Source organism: Myotis myotis, unplaced genomic scaffold (assembly GCF_014108235.1).
Source record: "Myotis myotis isolate mMyoMyo1 unplaced genomic scaffold, mMyoMyo1.p scaffold_m19_p_8, whole genome shotgun sequence".
Taxonomy (NCBI): Eukaryota; Metazoa; Chordata; class Mammalia; order Chiroptera; family Vespertilionidae; genus Myotis; species Myotis myotis.
In genome coordinates, this window is record NW_023416390.1 from 34580668 (window position 1) to 34601642 (window position 20975).

General features: G+C 50.7%; 1 protein-coding gene across 2 annotated transcripts; it reads left to right on the forward strand.

The window, feature by feature from the left end:
- Positions 1-291: 291 nt before the first annotated feature.
- Positions 292-8385, forward strand: LOC118661643. 2 transcript variants are annotated; one of them, XR_004969418.1, is made up of 2 exons: positions 292-7152; positions 7936-8385. XR_004969418.1 is itself a non-coding variant. In XM_036319881.1 (2 exons), the coding sequence occupies exons 1-2, from the start codon at positions 3166-3168 to the stop codon at positions 4351-4353; spliced, it is 948 nt and encodes a 315-aa protein (XP_036175774.1). In that variant the 5' UTR covers positions 292-3165; the 3' UTR covers positions 4354-8385. The 2 variants fall into 2 exon arrangements, 1 of the variants encoding a protein (XP_036175774.1); XM_036319881.1 differs by having other exon boundaries at positions 292-3193; positions 3434-8385.
- Positions 8386-20975: the final 12590 nt, after the last annotated feature.

Consider the following 20975-nt stretch of genomic DNA (forward strand, 5'->3'; position numbering starts at 1 on the left):
TCTCCATGTTACTAGTAAACTAAGAGCCACAACTGATAAGGTGCCAGATGTTCACAGCCCTGTCAAATCAAAGCTCCATCCCTGGGGAGCCCATCGAAAGTCAACAGACTATTAAAAAATTGTCCAGCAAGTTTACACCCATTTTGTCATTTTCTAAGTTTTGATAAATGTTTTTTAACACACACGTGCCATAGAAGGAGTGCTTGCCAGGAAGGGCTTGTCAGCATGAGAAGGAATGATGGGGTGGGATGGCAATTGTCCTCAAGTGTCGGCCTGTCGCCTAGCAGGGTTGTGTTCATTGCTTCCAACAGCAGAATCACGTGAAGGTTAGAAAAGACCAGCACTGTCCAATGGAAATAGAAGGTGTCACATAGGGAATTTAAGTTTTCTAGTGGCCACAATAGAAAAGTGAAAAAGGAAAACATGGAATTAATTTTAACATATTTTATTCAGCCCAGTCCAAAATATCAGTTCAACATGCCATCAATATCAAATCTACTAATGAGGCATCTTACATTCTTTTCTTCTTGCTACATCTCTGCCATCCCACGTGGCTTTCACTTCCAGCGCAGCTCAGTTTGGACCAGCCACGTGTGAGAGAGCATGTGACACGGCAGGTCTGATGTCTCAGACACAGAGAGGCCTAGCAGTCAGATGCTGCAACCCAGTTACATAACCACTCACCAGGGCTGTTGGGAGAATGCCCAGCGCTGACTGCATTAGGGACAGTGACCTGGTCCCAGGAGACACGAGAAGTTGCCCAGCAGTCCTCTAGCTTTCAAAGCGTTGGGGGTTTTTTAAAACAAGCTGCAAATAAACTGCATTGAAAAGCAGGGGAAAGGCATCTATTAACTCTGGGCTGGAGCAGCTCATGAATTGGAGTGTGTCCTTGTCAGTAGTGCTGGCCTGGGTTCCTCGCGGAGCCACTGACAGCACTGCCGCTGGCGGAGATGGAGGTCTGCCTTTTGGATGGAGCTAATAACCTGGGGTAATGCAATCCTTTTTACGCTTAGGCAAAGCAATAACCTTCCGCCGGTGCTGCTTCTCTCAGTGAAGGACGCATTCAAAATGTCGTGGGAAAGCAGTGTAATTTTAGCTAAAGCTAAGGCCAGGATGGAAAATTTCTTCATTTAAATGGTTGATGACGTTCTCTTGGGTCAGGTGAGACAGTGGGAAGCCAGGATTCCTTCACACATCTTTTCAAGTAAAGAGTGAACTTTAGTGATCACCTCGTTGCGCCCACCTGAGCAGGGCATCTGCGTCCTGAGCATGAGTCATGGTTTTCCTCCTGGATGGGGCTGGAGGAAAGGGTTGTGTTCTGAATAAAAGGAACCAGGCCATTTTTCCCTTGAGTCACATGATGGAGGGAATCGCCAGAAACCAGCATTGATTTAATCATGTTCTCGTGATCCGTACGCCTGTGCCCAGCCTCTGAGAGGAGCAACCCAGGACAGCCAGCAAAGTGCCCCCATGCACGACAATCCATAGGGTGATAAACACCCACTTATAGGGGTCCCGTGTCCCTTAAATACCGTGACTGAAAAACAGTTGAGGTGTGAGGCTGGCGGTGAATGGTGTCAAAGGAGAATGGCCCAAAAATCCCAACTCCCGTCTGGCACCCGTATGCCTGTTGGATGCCGCCCTTAAAATCTCGGTTCCTAGCAGACTGTACTCAGGACTGGACCCATTTATTTCCCCGTGACACACAGACTGGATGGAAATGTGGGAGTGTGTCCTCAGCGGCTTTAGTTTTGCCTGCGGCACTTTTAACATGAATTCATTTCAAATGATCAGCAGGCTTCAGTTTTTAGCATCTTGGCTAAATACTTGTTTGGATGCCATGCCTGTCATGTGGCCCGAGCTGCTGTTGTAGGGCGGGGATCTGCAGGGGGCTGTTCTCTGCCCACCATCCTTCCCTCGCGGTAGCAGAGGGCTCTGATGAGAAGCAAACACAGGGTTAACCCTGGGTTGTCAAAAGGAAATGTTTCAGCCAGAGCCAGACCTCCTTGTGGTGCAGCCACTCAGCACCATCCTACCTCCCCACCACTGGGTTTTCTGACCCACCTAAAGGCAGTCTGCAGAGAAGTCAGTCTGCACGGCTGGAGAAGTGTCACAGAGAGCAGTACTTGATTAGACAGCAAGTTTCAAAGAGAAAACAGACATCTTGCAAGCCCTAGTTCAAAATGTTCAGACCACAGCAGCGAATGTAAATACCTCAGGAATCTCCTACCCATCTGACCAGTCATGTTTCTCCAAGGGGTTGAGTGACGGCTGTCATACCCCCTCCTGGGCTGTCTGCCATCCGGGCTCTGCCTATGCACCCTTGTCTGAGCCTAGAGCAGCCTCCCCCGGTGGCACAGAGTGGCCTGTGGGGAGCAAGGATGTGTGAGTTAGGATGCTGAGGGGCACCTTGTTTCGTGGGTATAGCACTGAGTGGACGTCTGAGGGAGTCATACATCCCTTCCCTTGTCTCCAGGTCTCCCCTGCTTAGAGAGATTGGATAAAACCAGCCTTCATGTTACCCGCCCACATTACTGCAAGCTGGCCCTGCTCCAGCACCCTTCCCCTCCCCGTGACCTCTTAGCCTTCATTCACGAGAGAAACCAGAAGCTGCAACTGAGAACAGGGACTGCCATGGACACCAGCAGTGTCTCCGCCCAGGTCCACAACTCCTGCCTCCTTCCTGTCAGGGATGCAAAGGCTGCCTGAAGAAACTAATCCTTCAATTTACTCCAAAATATGCGTAGAGCCTTCGGCACTTGCAAACCCATTCTGAAATTATAAACAAGTAACTGGTCCGGCTGGTGTGACTCAGCAGTTGAGCATTGATCTATGAACCAGGTGATCTCTGGTTCAATTCCTGGTCAGGACACATGCCCAGGTTGTGGGCTCAATCCCCAGTGGGGGCCGTGCAGAAGGCAGCTGATCAGTGATTCTCTCATTGATGTTTCTATCTCTCTGAAATCAATAAAAATATATTTTAAAACACACACACAAGTAACTGAAGGTTTTCCCATATTTGAAAAGCATTGGTTAGACTGAATTATCATCTTCCGTGTCTAGTTTGGTCTAGACACAGCTGGGAATCTGGACACACTGCCTTCCTGTCGGTCCTGGAAGGACCGCAGCCTTCCGACACTGACAGCCACGTGCCCGAGTGGAGAAATGGTTTCCTCAGCATTTCCAGAAAAAGGTAGACCTGGTGTTTTTGTTTAATTGACAAAGTTGGTCTTTCACAAATGAGATTTTTGTTTCTTTCAAGTTGGAAGTTAATCCTAGAGCCATTCCGCTGTTGCCCACATTCAAGGTGTGCTCGTATTTAATGTAGACACACATGCCCGTGAACTTGTGTCCACACCTAAAGGCACAAGAGGACCCACCGACAAATAATTTACCCAAATGTATTTGTCTCACTTGCCTTTCCCACCTACAGATCCTCCTCCTGTCCCTGCACTCTTGTTGTCTGTCCCCATCGAAGTGCAGCCCGCCACGGGCACCCTCCCTGGATGGACGCCCTCGGAAGGGCAGGGGCAGGGTGCAGGTGTGTGCTCACAGGGTGGGGAGGGGCTGCTGGAGCCCAGCCTCTGGCCCAGCTCATCGAGACCCCTGGCCCTGCCCACCCGAGACCCCAGCCCTGGCTTCACTTCGAGGGCTATAAGGGATCCTGTGTGGACCTGGGTCCACACATGGGCTGCAGGGCCTGTGAAGGTCATGAGCTTGTGTGTAATGATGGGACTAGGGCATGTGACTTCACTGAGTCATGAGGGGACACAGGTGGAGCGCCTGACCCCAGGCCAGTTCCTGGGCGGGTGGTTCACACTCACCTGGGCCCCAGCCAGTCAGTCCTCTCCACTGGGAGAGGCGGAGGCCTGTCCAGGACCTCTGGGTCCCTGCCCCACACCCACCCGAGTCAGGCCTGACTGGTCTGCAGGCACCCCTGGTGTGAAGGCAGAGCTGGGGTCCCCCGTGAGTCCCCTTCCCCTCACGTGTCCGCACTCCACTCCCCTATTAAATCTTGATTTGTTTCCAAGCTCACTGCCCCTCCATCCTGTTCTTTTTCTCTCTCCATTTCCTTTGGAACTGAAACCGAATATTATAAAACTGAGTCTAAAAGCCACTTTTCCTGTCAGTTGTGTCTGTGTCCCCACCCTGCCCCCGGCAGAAGGGACAGCTTCCACGGGAATGCTTTCTCCTGCTCCCAGGTGTGCCTGCCGCCTGGGACCGCATGCTGTCCCTGGAGAGTGGCTGGAGCTGTGTCCTCTGCCAGGGTCGCTGGGGTCACATCTGACGAGCTACAGGCCTGACCCCAGCCTCCCACCCTCGCCCCTCGCTTGGAGCCGAGGCCTGTTCTGAGCAGTCCCCAGGAGAAAGTAAGGATGTGGGTCGCCTCCCTCCTGCAGAGGCCTCTCCTGGCTGCTTCCCCTGGAGCCGGTGTCCCGCAGGTGGGCAGTGCAGGCCACGGCAGGAAGGGGGAGGCCCCAGAGTCTCGGGGCAGCTGGGCTGGTGAGAGGACGCTGCAGACGTGGTCTCATCCGACCTCACAAGTCACAGGATCCAAGCTCCTTTGGGAAGCAGTTAAACCTAATTTCGAACATTCCTGGCTGCTAAAATGGTCTACTTTCCCCTTTGCCTTAAAACGTATTAAGGCAAACGTACAGAAGTCAGTAGAAGGGTTTCGGCCCCTCGCCCCCTCCTGGGATCCTTGCCTGAGCCTCAGATGAGGCCTCCACAGGCTTTCCCTGAAACTGCCCGTGTCCTGGGGTGTCTGAGCCCCTCCAGCTGAGGAAACACCCCCAAAGCTCCTGACCCTGAGTCCGAGGGATCAGTTGGAGGGGTGCTGGCTGGCTCCCCTTTCCTGGGGCAGACACTCAGATCCGCTTCCTGGTAGGTGTGGGCCCGGGGTCCGGCGGGGAGGGGGGGCAATGTATGTGGGTGGGGGCACAGTGCGTGTGCTTCCTGGGCTGAGCACCCGGCCCTGTCCTGCAGGGAAGCATGCAGGTTCCAGGACTCTTCCTCCCATCCTCCTCCCTCCTCCATCCAGGCGAGAAGGAGCCTGCATTTCTCTCCCACCCCGTCCCCGTCCCCACTCCAGGTCCTGCTGCCCAAGAAAGGCCTGGAGGGAACCCAGCAGCTTGAAGTGGTTAAATAAACAAGAGGCTGTGACTCATGGAGGCATGAGGCGGCTGGAAGGGGGAGCAAACCAAGTGCCAAAGCCGTGATGTGGCGCTTCCTTGGAACCAGTGAGGGAGGGCGCGGAGGGGAGTGGGAGCTGGACCAGGTGAAAGCAGGAGTGTGTGGGAGAGAGAGACCGTCTGTGTGGGGAGTGTGAGTGTGAGCTTTATCTCCCTTTCGCTTCCCCCAAATTGCTTTCTCAGGACGAGGTCTTGAAACAAGGCTCTTTTCACTGGCACCTGACCCAGCTCAGTCCAAGGACCCTGGTTGTCCCCCTCCCCCTCCCTGAGGTTGTCTGGTGAAGTCACCCTGGACAATGGAAGTAGTTACCTGAAGACAGACCTGGAATCCCAACCTCACCTGCATTAGATGCTCAGCAGGAAAACAGACCCCTATTATGAGGCAAACCAAAGGCATTTTGTGACTACCAGAACTTAAGCTTATTTGTCCAAAACCTTGGCTTTTGTCCCCATTGTTAAGGATGACACCCTAGATCAGTGGTTCTCGCCCAGGAGCAGTTTTGTCCCCGGGGCTCACTGGCAATGCCTGGAGATATTTGAGATTGTCACAACTGGACATGGAGGGCTCTGAGGCAGGGGGGCTGCTAAACTCCCCGCAGAGCACAGGGCAGTGCCCGCCACAAAGAATGACCTGGCTCATATGTCATTAGGGCAATCTCTGTCGTTGCCCGCTGGTCCTCTGGCATGAAGAACCCAAAATGACAGTAGTCCCAACCTCAGTGTCACTCTCACAGTGCCCCCTGGTGGAAGCCCCTGTGATCCAGAGGAACTTAATCCAGTTTCAACTCCACCTTAAAGGGCACAACTCCCTTGGGGGAGATCAGATGGTGAGAAGTACTGCTCAGGACTCAGCGCCCATTTCAGCTGCAGGCTTAGCCAGATGTGGCAGCTGGGAGACACGGCCCCGCATTGCTCATTGTCCTTTATTGAGCTCTTTCACGTTACCCAGCTTGGGACTGGTGTCTGTTTCCTGCTGGGACCCGGGCTGGCACTACACCAACCGCTTCCACAGGTTTCCAGTGCAAGAGCCCAACACATTCCTAGTAACAGGAGGCAGAGCCCAGGCCTGGGGCTCCGAACCCTTGGTCCAAGGGTTTCTGTTCAACGTGTGTGTTTTCCAAAGTTGTTGCACCACTTACACTCCCGTGAGCAGCGTCGGGAAGTCACAGTTGTTCCATGTTCATGCCAACACTTCGTATTGTCTGTTTTTAAATTTTTATGATTGTAGTCCTGGTGCATGTCTGGTATAATCTCACAGTGATTTTCATTTTTGCTACCCAAATGGCCAATGAAGTTGAGCATCTTTTCATGTTTATTGGTCATTGGATATCATTTTTTTTGCAGTCTTTTGCGCATTTTACTATTGGGTAGGTGTTACTGTTTTACTATCATTGATTTTCAGGAGCTCTACATATGCTCCAGAGACAAGCCTTTGCCCCACATACATCATGCAAGTCTCTGTTCCCATCCCGTGGGGTTGCCTTTCACTCTCCACGTCCCCTGTCTCATCGTTCATATCCTGAAGTTTCTACTCATCACTTTTCTAGTTTATTTAAAATGATTCTTGAGAATAATGTGTCCTTTTCCTTATATTTTCTTTTATTTTTGCTGAATTTTATTCCTAAGCACATTTTCTGGTCCCAAAAGGGCCTGTGGAAGACAATATTCTAATCGATTAAATGTTAATGGGTCTTTATTTTGCCTTCAGCCTTCATTGGTAATTTAGCTGGTCTCATACTACCCCGAGAATTCTCTCTCTTTCTCAAAGTGCATTAGTTAAACAGTCATGAGGAAAGAATATCTCATCAAATCTCACTTTGAATATGTATTTTAAACGTCTTCACTTGGGTTCTTTTCATTTTTTACAGTTTCTTCTGTTTCTTAAAATACCTCTGTTTTCTAGAGATTTGATTTCCCCAAATGGGCTGACTGGTCTCCATATTTTTGCCTGCAGAAACTGGTGAGTGTTCAATGCTTTTGAGCCTTACAGAGGGAAATCAATCCCGGATTGATTTGTTTTTAAGTGGGGAATTTTAGACTTCTTGACCTCTTTCTGTAACCTGATGTGCAAGTAGGAACTGTGGTTAGAATAAGGCGGCGCAGACCTGCGAGTCTCGTGCTAGAACAGCCGGCCATCAGCTGGGGCCATCTACCGTCAGCTGGGGACACGGAGCCTTCGTCTCCCAGGGCCTGCTGACCAGACAGCAGGAACAGCTGAGGCAGAATGTCCGGCTCTGCTCCCAGAGCCGCCCCACCCCCCCCCACCTCTCCCTTTGGGCCGTTGTCTATGGTGAGGTTGATCCCAATGGGGCTGCCGGGGGACTGGAATTCACCCCTGAACCACCACATCCGCAGCCCCCGCTGGGAGGTTTAGTGGCGGGTAGGATGGGCCACCTCTCCCTTATTTCAGTTTTTTTCTGGTGCCATTTCTTATTATAAATCATCAGGATTTTAGGGGCTTGGATGGTGCCTTTTCCTAGTTCCCAGGAATCATGAAGATTTCCCCCTCTTCTGTTAGGTGATTGGGGGGATTATTTGAGTAATGGACAAACTACAAAAGGTTAGAATGTCCTCCTGAGTGAGGAGCGTTAATGGAGGCTCTGTGAGGGAAGGCATCTGTAGATTCGAGTGCATGCCAAACCACAAATTCGGAGATTAGGGATTATGGTAAAACACACAGCCAGCTGGAGGGTCTCCCTCATTAGCTCATTTGGAGTCATCAGTAATTTGCATCTTGCTCAAGCACTGGACATCCCTGGCTTAAGGACCCACGACGCTGAAGCCAGCCTTGAGCCCCAACGGCTAGCTGACCTGCCTCTTCATTCCGCTGGAGGAACTCCAGAGCGCATCTCTGCAGACGCCTTGACTGTGTGTGTACTTTTGTGAGATTCTCAGGCTTTGCTGAGTGTTTCTGTAAGTGCTCATTTGAGTTCTTTTGCAATCAAGACAGCAGGTCCAGGGTTTGTGTAATTAGTTCAGCTTGACCTCTCTCCAGTCAGCACTGTTGACTTTGGACGACGATCCTCTTCATTGCTCACCCCCAAAAGGCAGCGCCTCTCCTGGCTAATTGTCCTCCCAAGGCTTTAAAATAGACTCTGTGCTGTTCGTTTGTTAGTTTTTAAGGTTCAGTATTGTTAAGATGGCAATTTCCCGGAGTGATTAATACATGACATTCCCAATAAAAGATTTTGAAATCCTATAAAATCATGCCGTCACTTTTTTTTTTTTTTTTTTTTCTTTTTATTTGGAAACAACTTCAGTCTTACAATACAATTGCAAAAATAGTACAGATGTCCTCATCTTCCAGCCTCTACTAATGTGAACATCACACATAACCAACAGTACACTTCTCCACGCCTGAGGTTAGTGCTGACACGGCACTGTTAAGCAATCCACAGACCTTATTCACCCACTGTCCCACCCAGGTCCCATCTTTGGCCAAGGACCCCATGTGGACCCTGCACCGCATTTGGCTGTCCTGCCTCCCTGGCCTCCCTCGTCTGGGACAGTTGCTCAGTCCCTGTGTCTTTCACAACCGTGACGTGAATGAAGAATACAAGTTGATATTTTGCGGACTGTCTCAATTTCCGTTTGTCTGACATTTTCTCATGACGAGACTGAGCTGATGCATATTTGCCAAGGACGCTGCTGAGACAGTGCTGTGCCCGTCCTGCCCGGGGTAGATGAGGCCCACATGTCCTGTTACTAGAAATGGTCATGGTGATTTGATGAAAGTGTGTTAGGTTTCTCCACGGTCGCCTCAGTATATTCCCTTTGTAACTATACGTGGGGAGAGACTTTGAGACCATGTAGATGTCCCATTCTCATCATACTTTCCCCCACCTTTACCATCCTTTGAATGATTTTTGTCTACAACAGTATTAGTATGTGTCAGCCAAATAGTGATTGTCTATTGCCATCTTTCTTTCTACATGGATGAATTTTACTGTGATAGCGGTTCTCTCACTTCTATGTATTTACTCAATTATGTTGTTGCATTAATATGGACTCATGGGCATTCAGTGTATCCTAGGAGCTATAACCCATTACTATCATGAGATCTTTTGTTGCTCAACTCGTCCCAGATTTAGTCATTGGGAGACCCTTCAAGCTAGCTCCCGTTTTGACCTGACCCCCTCATGTTGGAATCACATGCTTACTTTCTTTCTGGCTAATCGTGAACATTTCCTGGGCAAGCCCTGCTGGCATCATCCCTCCAAGGAGCTCTGTTCCTTTCATGGGAGAATTCTACATAGAACCCAAGATCTGGGTGCCAGGTGTGCTCATTGCTGAGGGGTGCATCGCTTCTCAGCCCTCACATTCGTCATTTAGGTTCATTCCCCCATATTCTGCGTGTGAAAAAGGTAAAATAGTCTCCATTCCTTCTACCAAAGTTCTCTGTCTTACTCCATGCATTGAAAGTCAGAGTTCAATACTTCTAATTACCTCCCTGCCCCACTTTTGTGGGGTTTATTTTGTTTTTGCATTTACATATCAAGGGCACAGAGTGGAGGAGACCAGGGGGTGGGAGAAGCCTCAGATGTTTAAATCAGTAGAGCACAACTGTCCAGTGAGAAAATAGCCACAGGTCATAGATCAAGGTCAAGTGGATTGGCCTGGACTCGGGCCTCCTTGGCATGGGGACTTCGCAAAGAACACATGGCTCCCCCCCCCCATACCCGCCTGCTCCCCAATGTCATCTTGTTTCCTGGAGACCAGCTCACTCGACCATAAATGCTGTGTCATCTGTGGTTTCCTGACACATGGGCTCCAGGACACTCAGGTGGGTGGGTGAGTGGGCTGCGTGATCCTAACTGGCAGCTTGGGGCTCCCTCGCAAGGCCAAGGCCACTGACTCATGATCCCACAGGCCATCTTCTCCGTGGTGGGAGGGCACTGCTGGCCAGCAGCCCTTAGCTGTGGGTGGGAAGACTGCCTCTTCAGGACAGAGAAAACATTGTACTTTTCACTCAAATGTCCTTTCTGGCCACAATGAAAAGACAGAACTCATGTAGAGTTTCCAGCCGCAGGCACACGCCCAGCCTCTGCCTCCGGGTCCCCGTGTTCTCCTGGGAGGACTGCAGCCCGGGGACAAGGCAGGTGTGAGGTCAGAAGGGCCACAGCTTCCCCTCACCCCCACCCCCGCCTGCGCACCAGGCTGCCCCGCACCCTGCTCCCTACCCTGACTCAGCTCACTCTGCGAGAAGCTTTCTCTGTGAAACAGCTCTGGTCTGTGGTTCACGGTGGAAAGCCCCTAGCCATGCCTCTCTCTCCCGAGTTCCCATGGACAGTGACAGAACGGGTGTAAGGACAGTGCCAAGAAGCGAATCATCACTGGAAACAAGGAAGATGTGGGGTGCACAGGCAAGAAGCTTCCGGAAACGCCTTCAGCATGCTGAGAAGGTGGCGGGGTTGAACGACTCACTGGTATACTTACGTGTGGGCTGGAAAGTCTCTTCTGGGAAGAAGACCCAGGGAGTCTTTGCAAAGGCTCCATAGAGCCTCAGTCCTCCTGAGGCTGCGGACAATGTGGGGAGACGTGGCAGGGCCCGCACTGGGTGGGCAGAGCCATGGGTGCTGTGGCCGGCCCAGCTCCTGTTGGTCAAAACAGCCACCACTGAGGACAGATGCTGGAGAAGTGTCCTGTGAGTCACTGCAGGACAGCCTCCTGCAGAGGCTGCCGCACCTTCACAGGGTCCCCGGGAACTGCAGTCAAACCCAAACACCCACGTGAGACGGCAATCTCTGGAGGAGGCCTGGCAGGGGGGCAGCTGGCGGGCAGCTGGCACACAGGGCAGTGGAGTGGGCAGGCAGCAGCGTGGCCTGCAGCACTCAGCTGCTCTCTCTTACGGGTGATGGGGCTGTCCTTCACCTGGGACCTGAACTGGGCCAGATTGGGGGTAAGAAGACTGAAACGAAAGGAAAGCACATGCTTGGGGGCCCTGAAGGTCGTCTCAGAGACGGAGACACTTAGATGCTGGTCCCAGGCCTTCCAGCGTGTGACCTTTGGGCCTCGGTTCCCGCCTCGGTGATGCAGGCCCCCTTCGGCACTAGCACGGATTTGGGGGCACTCCCGCAGTGACTCTGCTAGGCTCCCCAGCGTGGTGTTAGGACGGCTGATCAACTCTTCCCCTGACTCCGTGCTGGGCACCGAGCACCCGCAGAGGGAGGCGTTCAAACCGCACAGTGGGATTCACTGTTACTATTTATTTGGTGACCTGATGCTGCAAAACAAATCACCCCAAAGCCCAGAGTCTAATAACCACAAGTCATCATGTACAACAGCACATGGTTTCGTGTGGGTCAGGGAGCCAGGAGCAGCCTGGCCAAGGGATTCTACTCGTGCTTTCTCAGGAGCTGCACAGTCAGACGTCAGCTGGGCCCTCGGTCTCTGGGGGCTGCACTGGGGCGGGAAGGCTCACTTCCAAGCGGCTCATTAGCATGGTCAGCAGATTGGTGCTGCCTACAGGCCCCACCCCTCTCCCTGTGGGTCTCTCTGTGTAGACTGGGCTTCCCCACATAATGGTATCTGGATCTAAAGACAGATGTTCTAAGAGAGAGAGAGAGAGAGAGAGAGAGAGAGAGAGAGAGAGAGAGAGAGAAGAGAAGAGAAGAGAAGAGAAGAGAAGAGAGAGAAGAGAAGAGAAGAGAAGAGAAGAGAAGAGAGAGAAGAGAGAGAGAGAAGAGAAGAGAGAGAGAGAGAGAAGAGAGAGGAAGCTGTGCCTGTTTTATGACTTAGCGCAGGAGATCTGACACCATTAGCCCTTGCCACACCCCTGACCAGGGCAGTCACAGTGTCTGCCCAGATCTGAGTAGAGGAAACTAGACCCCACCTCTCAGTGGGAGGGTCCAATCACAATCACACTGTGAGACTATGGGGAATGGATCACATATATATAAAATAAACACACGTCTTTGGAACATACAGTCTGACCCAGTATTGCTCTTATTAGAAATGGAGAGAGCAGCTTTTCACTACCTTTTGTCAAAAATTGCTGGCACTCCCAGAGCGGTTTTGTCTGTCCCATCTGTGAACAGAGGTGGCCCTTTCTTGTCGGACTCTGAGCTTGATAAAGACCGTCTGGAAATATTTATAAAAATGACAAAACTGGCTGGGTTGGTGAGGTAGCAGAAAAAACAGAACACCAAAGAACAATTCAAGAATTCATCAAATTTATATCATATTGCAACATTTCTTGCACCCAGAAAACCACCTGGCTGTGGAAATCAGTGACATAATTGCCATGATCTATGGCTTTGAGGAGGAGGGGGTGGAAACACGGCTCCGGAAGTGGACCTTCCTCACGTAGATTTATGGCCTTCACTCCTCAAGCCTCTGACCCCATTCCACCCCCAGCTCTCAGCACAGGACCTGCTTCCTTTCCCTGGAGATGGTGGGACCCAACCTGGGACTTTGCAGCACGGAATCTGCATGCCAGCTGTGTCTTCCTTCATCCCCTCTGCTTCCCCAGGACAACGGCAGAGCGGCCCTGCCCTGACCGGCCAGCCTCTCCACTCTGAGGACCCGTGACCTATTGACTTTCACTCTCACCTGTGTCTTAGGCATGTTGCCTTTATTGTTTCTTTTCAGCATTTCATGCCAGGCTCATCTTTAAAAGCACAAAATCACCATCACCACCACCAGCAGTGGGCGGCCCTGGCACTAAGCCCATGGGTCATGACCTCTGAGATCCTTCGAGATATGGAGGGATAGGGCCTGGCTCTCAGACACCCTGGTTCCACAGCCATCTCTAACTCTGTGGTTCAGGGGCGCGCCTGACCTCGGTGTCACTCCAAGCATCCTTCAGAAGACCACAGGACAGGACCTGCCACAGCCAACTCGCATGGAAAGGAGATAGATGTAGGTAAACATGAGTGCTGTATCTGCTCATTGACCTTCCTAAAGGTCTTGCAGAACCAGAGGCTCTTAGGAAGTAAGACTGTCCTTTCCATGGAAAGAAAACCATGACACCTGAAAGATAAGATTAAAGTTACCTATGGATGAAGCAGAACAAGAAATAGCGTTTAAACTTTGAGAATGTGGTAGCAGAATAAAATGTGCGTAGGAGAGTTGAAAGATAAAGTCAAGGAAGTTTCTGAGATAGAAGGAAAAGAGAGAGATGAAGGAGAAGAGAGGAAAGACAAGATAGGAGGAACGTTAGAATGGGCTGGGTGCTCTCCACTTCTCCTCCAGACCCTGGACCCTCCTTCTTCCCCTTCTCTGCACCAGGAGCTGGCCTCCAGGGCCTCCCCCAGGGACCCCAGGCCCCTGGCTTCCAAGAGGAGATGAGGAGGACGGGACATGGAGGAGGGGCTGACCACATCTCACCTGCAGCTCCTCTGGGTGGGGTGCCTTTTCTGCACAACTCTCCCCTCTGACTCCGAAGCAGCTCTTCCTCCTCCCTCTGGGGCCGCAGCCCCACTGTCAGCCCAGAGCACTACCGATGCCCTCGCAAATTCTCCCTTTATCAAACCCTCTGCAATTACCTTAGTCCGAGCATGCCCTCTATTGTCTCTTGAGGCCCTAGCTAATCAGAGCACTAGAAACAGGCGCTGGAGAGAATGGGGAGGAAGAAAATTATCAATGACTATCCCTAAGAGGGTTTTCCAGAGTTTACAATAGGAATCCCAGATTGAGAGGCCCGTTGACTGCCAGGTACAGCTAAGGGGAAAGGAGAAGAGGAAAGTGGTCAAAATCAGGATGGAGATTCCCAAGTGACATTGGACTCTTCAAGGTCGATGTAAAAATTCAAAGAAAAATTCATGAAGCTGGAGTTCTATACCCAGCTGAGCTGTCTTTCACTCTTCCTGACACTACTGCAGCTGTGTGTGACCAACAAAACAAGGGTCCTAAAGAAGAGAGAGAGGACCTAGAATTCAGGAAAGAGGGGTCCCAATGCAGAACAGGGCAAAGGAGATGGTAATTTCCAGAAAAGTGGCCTCCAGGGGGACTAATGGAATGGTTAGATTTTTTTTCAAAATATTTAAGCATTTGGAAAATATTTCTGGGCATCTGACCAATCAGATGGATCATTTGCTAAAAGTAGTGATAGATATGTAGAACACCAAAACAGTAAAAACTGATGCAATTGTTAACTCAAGGGTAAATGTCTTAATCACATCTGCAAAGTCCTTTCTGCCATGGCAAGTGGCATTTGCAGATTCTGAAGGCTAAGATGAGGACATCTTGGAGGAGCCATTACTCAGCATTTGGTCCTGTGGGTCTTGAACACAAATGGGTCATGGAAACAACTGAATGGATCCCAAATAGGATTCTCAAAAATAGAATGGATTGGAATAGTCAGAGGCATGATACCCCGTACTGGTCTGTGCTGCTTCACAGAACTGTCGCAGTCATGTCTATACACACATCTGCCCACACAGCACACGTGTGGACAGGGTTCCAAGGTTAAAGGTTGGGCAAAAGTGGAAAGTTACTGGTGTAGAATTCCGAATGGCCTACTTTGCATAGAGCGGTGGTCAAGAGGGGAGGACTTGGAAAAGGAATTTGGCTCTGACTTTCATTGGCTGTGTGATGTTTGGTAAGTCAATTAACCTCTCTGAGTTTGTTTCTTCTATGATAAAACAGTGCTAATCATATTATTGCCCAGCTTGTTGTGAGGATGAAATGAAAGCATGTGAGACTCCCATAACTGTGTGGCAATGTAGTCAGAACAGTCAGTGTTCAAGGTTATTATTGAACTAGAGACCCAGTGCATGAAATTCATGCACTCGGGGGAGTCCCTCAGCCTGGCCTGTGCCCTTTCACAGTCCAGGAGCCCTCAGGGGATGTCTGACTGACAGCGTAGGCCCACCACCACTGCTGCGCTCTCCAGCCATGAGCCTGGCTCCTGCGTTGAGCATCTGCCCCCTGGTGGTCAGTGCACATCAGTTGAGTGGCCTTAGCATATCATTAGCATATTACGCTTTGATTGGTTGAACGGACAACTGGAGACTGGACACTTAGCATATCAGGCTTTTATTACAAAGGATTGCCTGATGAAAAAGGTCTGAGAATGGTTTAAGTACTTGCAGTTACCCACTTCCACCACAAGATGGCAGTCTTGCTTCAAGGGGACAAGGAGGCAGCTAGAAGAAGGGCCTGACTTCAAACTTTAAAGGGCCAGGGTGTCCCTAACTAAGAAGGGTTGTCTTCTGGAAAAACTAGGCTATTCTCACTCACTTCCCCCACAATGGCAAAGAGGCGTTTCCTCTCCTCAGAGCACTTGCATGTCCTTTTCTTTCTTTTTTAAATTTTTTTATTGAAACCATTACACATATCCCCTTTCTCTCCCATTGACCTCTTCTAGCCCACCCCCATCTCCACCCCTGGCCTCCACCACGCTATTGTCTGTGTCCATGGGTTATGCATATATGCATACAAGTTCTTTGGTTGATCTCTTCCCACCCTCCCCTGCCTTCCCTCTGAGGTTCAACAGTCTGTTCCCTGCCTCTATGTTTCTGGACCTATTTTGTTCATCAGTTTATTTTGTTTATTAGATGTTACACATGAGTGAGATCATGTGACACTTATCTTTCTCTGTCTAGCTTATTTTGCTTATCATAATATTCTCCAGGTCCATCCATGCTGTTGTAAATGGTAAGAGTTCTTTCTTTTTTAAAGCTGTGTAGTGTTCCATTGTGTAGATGTACCACAGCTTTTTTATACACTCATCTGTTAATGGGCACTTGGGCTGTTTCCAAATCTTAGCTATTGTAAATCGTGCTGCTATGAACATAGGGGTGCATATATCCTTTCTGATCGGTGTTTCTGACTTCTTAGGATATATTCCTAGAAGTGGTATTACTGGGTCAAATGGGAATTCCATTTTTAATTTTTTGAGGAAACTCCATACTGTTTTCCACAGTGGCTGCACCAGTCTGCAATCCCACCAGCAGTGTATGAGGGTTCCCTTTTCTCTACTTTCTCACCAGCACTTGTCATTTGTTGATTTGTTGATAGGGTGAGCCATTCTGACAGGTGTGAGATGGTACTTCACTGTCGTTTTAATTTGCATCTCTCAGAATATTAGTGACTTTGAGCATTTTTTCATATGTCTCTTGGCCTTCCGTATGTCCACTTTGGAGAAGTGTCTTTTTAGGTCCTTTGCCCATTTTTTAAGTGGATTGCTTGTCTTTTTTGTGTTAAGTTGTATGAGTTCCCTGTATATTTTGGAAATGAACCCCTTATCCGATGTATCATTGGCAAATACGTTCTCCCATGCAATGGGCTCCTTTGTCATCTTGTGGATGGTTTCTTTTGCTGTGCAGAAGCTTCTTATTTTGATGTAGTCCCATTTGTTTATTTTCTCTTTTGTTTCCTTTGCCCCCGGAAGCTGCCTGTGGCTAGTACAGGTGGAGGTAACCCAGTCAGGGCAGCAAGGAGCCCGCAGCGGCGCCTCCTCACTCACCGTAGCCCAGGCTCCCTGGGCTAGGATCCCCAACCTTCCCAGGAACACGCCCTTCAGTCTGCACAGCACCCCCAGCAGGAATCTTGATTGTGCCCATTTTACAGTGAAGGAAACTGAGGCTTACAGAAGTGTTTCCCCAAGGTTGCAGGGCCAGCCGGGGCTCAGAACCTGAGCTTAGGGTGCGGCCCCGGCCCCTCCGTCTCCCTGTCCCCCTCCGGCCCAGGGCCTGCTGGCAGCCAGGGCTAACAAGAAAAGGACCTTGGGGCTTCAGGTTGTACTGAAGGCCACAAACTTTATTTTAAAACAAAGCAAACAAAAAACACCCCTGAATGCTTAATTAAACTGGAAAGTTCTTTTTACATCTGCATGACAGGAATGAAGCCGGCAGCCAGCAGCAAATCCCAGAGAACAGTTTTCCAAGGATCAAAGGAGACTCTGCAGGGACATCTGACAGCCCCTCGGTTCCCTCTTTCCGCAAACTCCAACCTTGTAATTAGACAAGAATTCTGACCGTCTGGGCCCACATTGGCCCTGAAACGGCCACTGAGAGGAACGCTGGTCAGCAGTGAAGACCACACGATGTTCTGTGGTTTGTGTGTGAACGGAGCTGCCAAGAGCACAGAAAACAGGGGCCATAAAGACCCATAATGCCAGCCCTGCGCCCACGCGGGGAGCCCTGGCGTTGGCTGTGCTTCCTTTGGAGAAACCCCCGGGGCCAGCTGGTCTCCTTGCAGCCGTGGAACGTGGAGGAAGTGCAGCAACTGAGAGAGTGAGCGGGGCATCCGAGCAGCTGGCCGGCGGGTCCACACGGTCTGTTTCCCGGTGACCGTGGAAACATGAATCAGAAGCAGGGCCTCCGTGCAGGGGCTCACGGTGTGAGTCAGAGGCCTGGCTCTGCAGGGGCCGCCCCTCCCGGTCACGTCCAGGGACCGGTTTGTCACTAGACGTGGAGTTTCTCCACCCTCCGTTCCCATGCTTCTCAGGGGCCCAGGCCTACGTGCTCTCTGTCTCTCTCGTTTAAGAAACAGTTGTTGCTCCAGGTCAGCAGCGATGAGCTGATGGAGCACTTCCTGGGTGACAGCCTGTGTGTGGAGTAACCTCAGATCCTCCCGGGGCAGGGTGCCCCTCTACCCCATTCTCAGATGCAGAGAGCGAGGTTGAGGTTCCCATGGGGGCCCCCTTTTGATCCTGCCATGCACCGCATCCCAAGCTAAGTGAGCACAGCTTTCAAAGTGCTTCTGAAATGACCCCCTGCTTCCTGCATCGGCCTTTTCCTGGGGTGTGGGCTACCCCTGAAGGACCCTCAGCCTGGGGCAGCGGACACAGGATTTCTCCAGCCTCGCACAGGCCTCTCCGCATCTCTGTGCTCAGTGTCCTCCTGGCCTGGCCTGGCCCGCTCGGCCACGCTGCCCAAGTGAAGAAGGGATGGAGTCCAGCCTCTCCGGGGCCCAGGGAGGAGCCCACAGCGTCCACCTCCACATGATGAGCCCCATGTTCAGCTTCTCGTACACGTATCGCCATTGGACCTACAACAGCCCTAGTGATGGACGCTGACACTGTCCCCGCTCCCAGCCCGGGAACTGAGGGTCAGAGAGCTCCAGGGAGCTGGTCATGGTTACTCAGCCAGTAGTAGGTAGCTGGTCCAGGAGTTGAACCATGGCCTCAGAGTTCATAGTTTCATTTAATTCTGACAGTCCTTCCCTCCTCCCTCCTCCCACCTCTAGGGCTGACTGTGCAGGTGGCAGAGAACACTGAGCCATTTGTGTAGGGAATCAATAAATGTGCTTTCTACCACCACTCTGCTGTTCTACCACGGTCCTTCTTGCTTGATTTGGCGTAACGCATAGGGATTTCGTCTGCCGGCTGGGCACTCGGTGCCACAGCAAGCCTCGGAAGCCTGGCCTGTCCCTGTGCTGTATAGGGGCAGCCACCCGGCACAGCTTCATGGTAGACAGACCCAGCATTGGAGCCAGTTCGAGGGCTCCTGGGTGCTGAATGTTAAAACTCAGGAACTGTGAGGCATTTAGTTGTTAATCTCGGCCATTACTGTAAATTAAATCACACATCTTTACAATTAAATAGTTATCAGCAAAAATAATAAATTCCCCAAACGTACCACTTCTTAATTATTTTTATTACAGTTTACTATTAGCTATTATTTATTTATTAAATCTTTATTACTACATAACGGTGTGATACTGGGTATCTCTTCCCAATTCTGTTTTCAGTGATATCATGCTGAGAAAGTATTTACACCATGGGAATTGGTGAACATTACAATTAGGTGTTTTTTGTTTGTTTTTTCTGGAGAGCTGGTTATTGAACATTTATTGGTGCCCATTGGATAATAGCATATATGCAGCATCTTTCGTATTCAAAGCAATATGTTCAATGCCATCCAACTAAGTAAACCTGGAACCCTAAATCTAGACTTTTGGAAAGTCTAGTTGAAAAGTACAGAACTGTAATGAAGATGGGAGATAAATAATCCTGAGAGCATTGCTACCCTTGACCTGGGGAAGGGATCCCATACTCACACAGCCCTGGAAGTAGGCTCAGGTTGGATATAGTGCGATGTTCTCTCAAAATTTTACTGGCCAAGGGGCAAAGGCATTGAAAAGAGAGGAGAGGAGACAGATTCAGAAGAGGAGAGGTTTACTAACAACAGGTGGGCAGGAAAGGAGAGGGAGGGAGCTTGATGCAGGAGGGAGTGCACTCGCGGAGGACAGCTCAGTATGGCTCCCAGTGCTGCTGGGCTGTAGCTTCTGCTGCTGGGTCTCAGCACAGGGCAGAGCGGATCTTTGTTTTCCAGGTTCCCCTGTGGCTGGCACTGACTTGCACTGATTGGTTCAAGGTTTGAGGAGCACTCACAGGGCTCACATTTCTCCAGTGCAGAGGAATCTGACTGGTCCTCACATGGAGTTCATGGGGGGGGGGGGGGGGGGGGCGGGGAGTGGACTCTGTCTGAGGTCCTCCCTTTGAATTACTCCAAAGGAAATGACAGGTGGCTTTTCTGTGGGACCACCCAGGAGGACTGCCTGACCCCACTCTGAACATCACTGGGCGTGTGTCATGAGACGCACCCCGTTGTTGGAAACTGGGTGCACAGAGTGGTAAGCTGGGTAGTGCAGCGAAGACACTCTAACACACGAGCCAGTGATAAATGGATGAGGGGCTTCGCAGCTGGGGGAGGGGAGCCTGGGCCAGGCCCCCGGGGGTGGCTGAACTGAGTACCGGAGGACTTTTCTTTAGAAAAGAAAATGCCAGATAACAGTATCGGAGTTCTCCTGGATGCCCTTCTTTAGCTTTTGTTGTTTTGAGAGAAAGCCTACTTTGTACAATGCCTCACTGCGTATTCCCAGGTAGTTTTGATGACCTATTTCAGAAGACAGCAGAGGCCTCGTGTCTCCTGGGCGTCTTCAGAGGGAAGGGAAGATGTGTTCATCTGCAGACACAAGAAGGGGACAGAAGCCTGCTGGGGCAGGGACAAGGCTTCCACAGGAGGTGATGGCTGTCCGGACTCTCTCAGGAGTGGCTTTGGAGGGGCCCGGGAACTCCTTCCCAGGTCAGAGAGTCCAAGTGGGAGGGCTCAATCGTGATGATCAGCACGGAGGGGTGCTTTGGGGGTGAGGTCCTCAGAGATCTTCCAAACTGCTCTATGGGGACTCAGCAAAGGTCCCTAAATATGTGAAGGAGATGGAGCAACAAGGTTTCCATGCCAGAAGACAAAGAGCTACAACGCTGACCGGGAAATGGCCAGCTCAGGAGGCTGTGGCCCAGCTCTGGCCAGAACCAAAGGGAGGAGCAGCTGGGCTGAGATCAGCAGTCCTGATGGGACCACAGTGGCCTAGGCCAGCCTCGAAGCCCAGAGCCCCAGCTGTGATGGAGCTGAGGGCTATGTGGAGAGCAACAGGAACTGGGTGGACTGTTCTCACACCCAGCCCGTGGGCTGGGTCCCAGGCCCATTGTCTAAGACAGCGATTTACAACCTTTCTCATCTCATGGCACATAAGCTAATTACTAAAATTCTGTGGCACACCAAAACATGTATTTTTGGCCAATCTGACAAATAATAGGTGTCATTCTAATTCATTCACACCGATAGCAATTGTGGTGTTGGCTGTTGTCATTTTTTTATTTGACAGTCTAAGGGACAGAGAGAGGTCGGTGCCCCTGACTAAAGTCAGGCACTGCATGTTTTAAACATGCTTGTGGCACACAGGTTGAAAACCACTAATCTAAGACACTGACTGTGGTTTTCAAAAGATGTACACGCATGTGTAACCTTTGACCTAGTAAGTCAATCTCTGGGAGCGAGAGGAGGATGAAATGCCCTTCACAGCATTATTTGTAACAGCAGAAAATAGGAAAGA

Bases quoted from the DNA above. Each gene is read 5' to 3' on its own strand.
- LOC118661643 (XM_036319881.1), top strand. From the start codon at position 3,166: ATGGTTTCCTCAGCATTTCCAGAAAAAG. The intron at 3,194-3,433 runs GTAGACCTGGTG...TCCCACCTACAG, and splicing joins CTCAGCATTTCCAGAAAAAG to ATCCTCCTCCTGTCCCTGCA.